Source organism: Manis javanica, chromosome 4 (assembly GCF_040802235.1).
Source record: "Manis javanica isolate MJ-LG chromosome 4, MJ_LKY, whole genome shotgun sequence".
NCBI lineage: Eukaryota > Metazoa > Chordata > Mammalia > Pholidota > Manidae > Manis > Manis javanica.
In genome coordinates this window covers 75,061,229-75,069,965 of record NC_133159.1, presented here as the reverse complement: position 1 = coordinate 75,069,965, position 8,737 = coordinate 75,061,229, and the positions used below count along the sequence as shown (strand labels likewise).

General features: G+C 40.0%; 1 protein-coding gene across 3 annotated transcripts in view; it reads left to right on the top strand.

Moving 5' to 3' along the window:
* Window positions 1–8,737, top strand: part of KYAT3 (kynurenine aminotransferase 3) — a 46,449-nt gene continuing 37,712 nt past the window's right edge. For 2 of the 3 annotated variants that reach the window (XM_073234244.1, XM_073234243.1), the window contains exon 1: window positions 1–149. Coding sequence is in view for 1 of the 3 variants with exons in the window: in XM_073234242.1 (XP_073090343.1) it covers window positions 6,024–6,122 (99 nt within the window). In the remaining 2 variants the exon portion in view is untranslated. Of the gene's footprint in view, window positions 150–6,022; window positions 6,123–8,737 lie in introns of all 3 variants that reach the window. The other variant, XM_073234242.1, reaches the window with a different exon arrangement.

Below are 8,737 nucleotides of genomic sequence, written 5' to 3'. Positions count from 1 at the left end.
CCTCCAGGCCGCAGTCCCGGCGCTCCTTGCCGCCCGCTCCGACTCCAGCGGCGCCCGCGGCTCCGCCCCACGCCCGAGCCCCGCCCCACGCGGACCGGCGGCCCTGGCGCCAGTCCGCGGTTCGGAGGCGAGGTTGTCCGGCCAGGGAGGTGAGTGGGGCCGGTGCGGCGGGGCCGTGCGGAGCGGGGCGGGAGGGGGTCGGCCGGCTGGCTGTGCGGGAGAGGCACGAGCTGGGGCGGATTCCCCCAGGACCTGGACTGGCCCCGCGGCCGGGGGCGCCTGACCCGGGCCCTGGAGGACCGGCGCTGGAGTTGTAGTTCCCTCGGGAGAAGGAATGGCACTGAGGTGACCGGCCTTCTGGTGTGGGGTCCCTGGACCCGTCAGCCGCGGCCCGTTTTGCTCTTGATTTTGCAGTCTTAGGCATTTGTAAAACTGGGAAGAGTAACATCGACTGCAGTTCATCCCTAAAGGGGATTCTTATTAAAAAAGCAAACAGGCTGGTAACCTGCTATCTAAGTGAATCGTAGTGGAATCTAAAGTGTTTAGTCAAAAGAGAAAATCTCTCATCTATTGGGAGTCGGAGCAGCTCTGGGAGTGCGCGCCCCCGCCCAGTTCGTCCTTGAGCTGCCTTTGCACACGTGGACCCCTCAGCTGCCCCCTGAGCGAGAATTGGGGCAGCTTGCCCACCGCCACCCTAGGCATCAACGGTGCAGATCGGCCCTTAGGAAGTTGCTAAAATTAATTCCTGCTAGTTTGAACCACCTAGCCATACTTCTTTACTATGGAGAAATGTTGAATTATGCCGATCCATTTACACAGAGCAGCTTTCCAATCATGACGTCTCCTTCAATATTGTGTCGGCCAAATAGGGGCCGATTTTTTCCACTGTTGTCTCGTGACATGACTTTGAAGCTTATTATCCCCACTGTGCTTTTACAACCAGTACCTTGTTCACTCTTAGATGCTCTCTGTTGTATCACCAACTCCTATAAAGATTCCAGAACCGGACTGACAAGTAGAGCATGAGGTGGAAATAACCTTGTCTTAGGTCAGACTCAACGATGTGAGCTGTGCACTAACCCTGGCCTTGTTTTCTGTCAACCTCACATTAATTTTTGTTGAACTTGCAAGTTAACCTAGACCTGCGGAACTTTGCCAAATTAACTGAATCTCTTTCTACCTCTCCTCCCCATATGCAAAGTGGTTACAAGTTGGTCACTTGGATTTAAGAGTTCTTGCAATTCATTTTGATTGTTTTGCTTACATTTTAGCTCTGGATTCTGCCCCCAGCCATGTACCAGCCTTTTCAGCTTCGGTCACCCTCAGATGTGCCACACACCTTCTGGGTCTTCATTTTAAACAGTCTACTCCAATGATAATAAATAGTTTAATATTCTACTGAGTAAGGGTATTTGAATATGGAGTTGAATTTATGTATGCTATGCCATAATCAGGTTCACTACATTACCTTGATTCACAATTGCCTGGTTTTCTTCACACAATATTGTTTTTAAGGAGAAAATAGAAAAATATAGCGGCAAATATTGTCCAGAATTAAAAGCCATATATACTTTGTGATTTTCTTGCAACTTTTCAGTGACCTCTGAATTAATTTTTTTAGCTTATTGGTATGTGTGTGTATACATATATATTAATTGCATTTGAAAATGCTGCTCAAAATGTATTTATGAAGAATAGCTTCAGAGGTCCTGAATCTGTATCAGTCAGCCTGTATAGATTTCCTTGGAACCATTATTTTCATGAATGCCCCCACAATCCCTATGATTATCACTACCTAGTGACAGCGTAATGAGTGAGAAGGAAAGAGCCCAGACCTGGGTGCTAAGGAATTCCATTATTTAATGAAAGGTTAGGGGAGAGCTAGTGTGTCAAAAGCCAAGTGATTGTGGTATTTCTGGGAGGAGACACAGCTTGACCAGCACCACCTAAAGCTGCAGAGAGCTTAAGGAAAGGGAGAACTGCAAAATGTCCACTGGATTTAACATTGTGAAGATGCAGAACTGACTTGACCAACAGCTGAGTCTATGGAGTAATGGGCACAGAAGTTTTGCTTTCAAGGGAAAGTGATAAAGTTTTGATTTGAAGAAGAAACAAGCAACAGGGAGGAGAAGGTAGAATCAGGCGTTTTATTTTTTGTTTATTTGTATTTTGTTTTGTTTTTGCTGTTTTTAATTGGAAGAGACTTCAGGAAAGAAAGCTTAATATCCAGGAGAAAGGGAATTATCAGTTGAGCAAGGTCTCTGTAGAGGTAGGAGGGACGAGACCTAAGCCATAGGAGGAGAGTTTATCCTTCTATAGAGAGCCATGTCTTTTGTTATGATAGGAAGAAAAAAGAAAAGGGCTTTTTTTTTAGGTTTGGTGTTTTAGATTTGGGTAAATTGAGAGAGTTCCCATCTGATGTCTTCTCTTTTCTCTGTAATAGGAAGCAAGATCATCTGCTTAGACTAAAGAGGGTATTAAGTTAGGGGTGTGTGGGAAAAATAAATTATTTTGGAATATGGATGAGAAGTATGACCTGTCCCCTGGGGTTTTTAGCAGGGCCTGAGAATTAAACTGACATGAGATAGATTAAAGAACACACATTCAGTATAAGTTCTGCATGACACAGGAGTTCCCATAAGAAAATAAAGACCCAAAGAAGTGGCAAAACCAAATGTTTTTAATACTAAGTTGAACAAAGAGAGGCAATTGTGGAAAAGGAACAAAGAGAGGCAATTGTGGAAAAGGAACTAAAGGAAGATAAGAATTATTTTAACGAGGTCTGTTTGTACAGAATTCTCAGCCTTGACTGCCTATCTAAGAATGTTTGTTTTCTCTTGGTACTGGAAAGGCATCTTTCACATGAGAATTTTTTCTCCTGTTTTGGGGAAGAAAGGGAGTGAGCACATGACTCTTTTTGCATCTGTTGTTTTTCAAGTGCCTTTAGCTCCTTATGCCAAAGTGGCATATTTTGGGGTGGCAGATTCTGTCGTCCTTCACCTGTAAAATGTAGTAGAAATGCTGGACAATATTGGGGGGGTCAATGTGAAGTTAACTACCATGAATTTGTGGTGAAACCAAACATCCTGTGTGACTTTCTGCAGCAGTTCACAGCTTCATGGACCATAGGAAACAAGGCCCTGGCTGCATTCATCCAGGGCTATGGTTTTACAGACAGGTGGAAAGACAGACGAGGGCTTAGGGCTCTTTCAGGAACAATATTGAAGTGAAGGACCTGACGTCCGCATTGGACAATAAAGAAAAGTGAGGGCTGACTGGTAAAAGGAGAGGCAGCCTCCTGGAGATCTTGATGGTACTGAAGAATAGTCATAGGATAACTAATTGAAAAGAAATGTAGTTTATGATCAAAGAGAAGAATGTTTCAATTAAATATTTTGGAAACCGATCAGACAGGGGTAGTGGCAAGGTACAAGTTACAACAGTAGGAGGGAGAGACTGAGGTGGGAGGGAAGAGAAGGGCAGTGGACACAGGGATGCGGTTGCTGGATGGCTCTGCTCTGAAGACACTGAAATTCCCTGAGATGATCACAGTACTTTGAGTTGAGGAGAAAACTGTATGCTTAATGACCAAATCCTTAATGAATGATAGGGAGTTATCAGCAGGTCAGGAGACAGCGTCACTGAGGCAGATGAGGGAAGTGATAGTCTGACAATGGTAAAACGGACAGCAAGAAAGGCAGGTGGGGCATATAAGAACAGAAGTCAACACTGAAGAATAGAGAAGTGATATCTTCAGGGACAATGATGTTTGAGTTAAAGCAAGGAGAGCACTATTAGCACATAAAGATATCATGAAATTTGCTGATTATGGTCCAGTCATCCCGAAAGACACACTAGGAGGTTGGGAGAGTGGAAGAGAAATGAAGAGCTGGGTCAGTTGCCAGGAAGTACATTGCATCATGGAGGTGATGTTCTGTCAGAGACAGCAGAGAGGATGTGAGGTTTAGGCTTTGGGATTTCCAGACAAAATCAGGTAAGTTTAGTGTCAACTCCCCAAGGAGAATGGGCACAGAGGCCAGGTGGCCAGAGGGCACAGCTCACTCTGCCTGGAGGGAAATCTCCCAAGAGCTGCATTCGAAGTTTACGTGACCACCAGTGATTTACCACAGCATTCTGAGATTACCTTCAAACCAAGGAGTTATGTATTCATCTATTTTGAAAAATGGGCAAACTGAGGCTAAGCAAGAGTCAGAGACTTCTCTGAGGATAAAAACTTTTATTTCATTATCGGAATAAGGACTAGAATTCAGGTACCCTGATTCATAGTACTGTTTTCTCCCCCCAGTTTATCTTAAGAAAGTAGAAGAGGTTTATCTCATTTGTCTACCTACAAGAACAGATTTTGCTTATAGTCCTATTAAATACCTAAGAAATTAGGCTGAACTTTAATAAGTGACCATTTTTTTGCTGGAAAAAAACCCCGGTATTATGCTGAATCAAATAACTCTACAATACTGAATGAAGATTGTTTAACCTTGTTTCTGTTGTTTGGTAAAACCCTTCCTTAAAACTATCCCTACTGTCTAACGCAGTTACTTCTTTATTCTTGAACAGAAGTTAGTGATACATGAATAGGCATGTCTTGATTTAAGAAAACTTGGTGTTTGATTGGAAACACATAAAACATAGGATTAATTACTGGATAAGATCAACATTTCATAAAAAGTTTCTTGCTATAAATAAACCCACTTTAATCATTAATGTATAATGTGATTTTATTTATTCATTCAGTCATTTAGTCATTTAGCACATTAACACATTTAACAAATAAATCACATTAAATGTGATTTTATTTATTCAGTCAGTCATTTAACACTTTTATTTATTAAGGGCCTCCTATTTACCAGAAAATACAGTGGTGAACAGAACACACCACATTTCTGCTCTTGAAGCCCACATAATAAATCATCCAATGAATGAATGAGTAACCAGCCAAACAAGGAAGCAAAAAAGGAGTGCTTTGCAGAGAATTAAAACTGTCTGATGTGAGGTAGAATGGCCAAGAGACTATCGTTTAAGCTGAGGTTTTTGACAAAGTCAGGATTTTGTATTTCATCTTTTAAGAAACATCCAATATGCTATTTTTCACGTCTAAAGCTTTCTGTAGCCTAAATATTTTGGAAACTTAAAGAGGTTCATAGTTAGCTTCAGTGGTTCCTTTGAATCCATAGAATATGTCTCTTTTTCTAAAGTTTGATTAACTACTAGAGATAGGGGAAATGTTATCAACTGGCAGAATATTCTCAGAGTAAAGCCTTATGAGGTTTGTTGACCTGAATGTTTTCAGAAAGCCTGAGTTTTCTTCTGCTTCTGGGTGTCAGTAGAATAAGAGAAGTCCACATTGCTTCTGTCTCCTTACGTTTACCCATGACCGATGATGATTTCCTTATAGGAAGAGGTGTAATCGGAACGCATGCTTGTCATATAACTGAAAGCTATTGAAATGGCTCACTTGCTAGCTTCCCTTGGATTGTTGAGGGAAGTAACAACTGAGAAAATAGCCTAAGATTATTCATATATTCTTCATATTTATCAAGGACCTACATAATCCTTTTCAAATAACCTTCTAAATAACCTGTTTCTAACCACTGTAATTTGCTGTTACAAATTGTGCTTTCACTGGTGACTTATCTAGACGATTCCTGAAACTTGAGTAGTTCTTATATTAAAATATTCTGGGTTTCATAGCTTGCTACAAATGCAACTTTTACTTACTGTAATTTTATGCTCATGACTAAATTAGAGCCTGATTTCCTGAATTCACAATATCCTTACAGATCTCTAGTGTAAAATGATATATGCATAAGTTTGTGTAAGATAAGGAGGATTCTATTAGAATGATTCTAGTGAGGAGAGGTTATATGATAGGAGGAAAACAACTTTTACAAATTTTTATTTATATTTCCCTACATAAGCTTATGATTGATTAGCTAGCTATATGTGTCTGATAGTGATGTAAATGTCACATATTTATGCCCTTTCAAAACTTTTTATCCTGTAGCATGTTTTTGGCTCAGAGGAGACTCTGCATCCTTGGCAGCAGAGCCAAATTCCTGAAGACAATTTATTCTTCAAAAATCCTTGGACTCTCTACTTCTGCTGTGGGTATTACTTAATCCCTTACAGATACAATAATGTATGTATCCTGCAATGTAAAAAAATAAAGATGCAAGTTTTCAGGTACTTTATAAGTATTTTATTGAAATGAATATTTGTATTACATCATAAGCTGAGAGCATCTCTTTTGTCATTGGCTGGAATTCACATTCATGGAGCAACTGCTTGCCTGTCTATATATCAGGCATTTTTCTGATCATTGCATATTCATTATCTTATTTTCTCTTTACAAAACTCTTCAAGTTATGAATTGTTATACTCCTGTTTTACAAATGAGAAAATGGAGGTTTAGATAGGCTTGGTAACTTGCCCAAGGTCACACAGCTTGTCGGTGACATATCCAAAACTGGCATTCTACAGACAGGATCTGTCCACTCTGGATATTATAGTGACTATAAATGCAGGCTTCCTGACTCCCAGTTTATGGGAACATGGCAGATTAAAGAACAGATTATGTGGTATCATGGAAAAGCAAATAAATCCAGAATGTGAGTCATAACAACAGGCTTGGTAACTGACCCAGTTTCTTCAACAAGTCAGAGCACTGGGAAAAAAGTGGTTATTTCAGAGAGAGGCCTGAGAACCAGATACTTTGTGTGGACCTTGTCTAAGAACTTGACCCAATCCACCAAAGTAAAAAGATATTTTTAAAGACAATCAGAGAAATATGAATGTGTTGGGTACTCAGTACTTGACCCAATCCACTGAAATAAAAGCACATTTTTAAAGATAGAGAAATATGAATGTAGGTTGGGTACTCGATGGTCCTGAGGAATTATTGTAAATTAGGCATGATAATGACATTGACATTGTAGAAAAAAAATGTTGATAATTTTTAGAGCTATATGCCAAGTCTATAGGGGCGAAGTAACGTAAAGTCTAAGGTTTGCTTTAAAACTACTTAGCAAGAAAAACGTTTTTTAAAAGGTAAAGGAGGAAAGGAGCAGTAAATGAAGTAAAATCTTGTTGTGTATATAAGTGTCTTATATTAGGTGGAATCACATGAAATGGTCATTTTTGTAGGTCAAAAATAGATGAATGTTGGCAGTTTCATATTGTTCAACCCAATTCTAATCTCTCAACTTTTACATAGGTTTGAAACTTTCATAAAAACCCTCATCAACTTCTTCTTCTATGTGTAAATACTGTGATTTCTATATCATAAATGTCTTAAGTCCTCCCTCTCCTCTTTACGACCTCCACGACTATCTCAGTTCAGGCCTTCCTCCGTGTGGTGAGGTCGGTCGAAGCCGAAGAAGTCGGTGTGGCCGCCAGAGAGGTCAGATAGCACTATGGTCCTCAGCTAAGGGTGATCGGGTGCTGAATCATCCTCTGCAGAGGTGTGCTGCAGTGCACAGATCAAGAAGCATCCTGAGAGAATCTGATTCTCTAAGGCCAAAATATATTTTGAAAAATCTTTCTGATTCTGTTGCATATCCCAGGTAAGAATGACCGACAGTGCACTATTCAACCTTGCAGATTATCTGTGATAGAATTCAACCCTTTCCATCATTAACAACCGCATCAGAAAAGTCTCTACAGTTCACCAGTCTTTGCAGTTAACATAGCCACACAGATAAATAAGTATTCTTCCTGCTCTTGGACAAATGAAAAAAGTAGATTGATTAGTGTTGTCAAAAGTAGTAGTGACAAGTCCAAATCAAGAAAGATTCACCAGACGCAGTGAGGCTACTTGCCATCAGCCAGTGTGCACTAGAAAATCCTCATATACACCATCGTTATTATCATGGAAGTATAATTGGTAGCCCATTGGTTTTCTACTCTTCTTCCATTAATATTCTTTGCTTAGCCTCAAAATAGCCTTAAATGGGGCTTCTCAGGGAAGCTATTCTGAATGATAGTATAATGGTGGATACATGTCACACATTAGTCAGAACCCCAAGAATGGACTCTTAACGTAAACAATGGGCCCTGGGTGATTATGTCTCAGTGTTGGTTCATTGGTTGTAACAAATGTGCCACTTGCTCAACTGATGTTGGTGGGGAAGTTTGTGGGGGTGACAAGGGGGCTCTGTACTTGCTGCTCAATTTTGCTGTGAACCTAAAACTTTTTAAAAATAATTTTTTTTTGTAAAAAGAGACTTCTAAAATTTACATGCCCATCACATAAGCACAAAACCTTTATTTTAAAACAGCAACTGAGACAAAAAGTTTTCCTTCTCCTTAAATCTGTCCTTCCTGAAAGAAATCACAGCCCTCTTTTTTGATGTGAAAACATTGTTATACAGTTAGTCCATACCATAATTATCATCTCTTTACCCCCTTTTGTGTAAAGTTATTCATCCTATTTGTAGCTAAGAGAATCTCTTCCACTTTCTGATTGAGCACTAGTTTTTGAGTGTATTATGTGTACCAAAAAGTGCTTTTCCACTGTGGATTTAACTCACTTAATCTTCATAGAAATTGTATAGGGCAGACATTCCCTTTTCTTATTAACAAATGAGGAAACTGAGTTTCAGAGAAGGCCTACTGCCTACTGCCACACAACTAGAAGTTTTAATGTTTAATTTCCAAGTAAGATCTATCTAGCTTGAAAGCCTTTTGTATTAAACAAATTTTGGAGATTTTAATTTGAGAG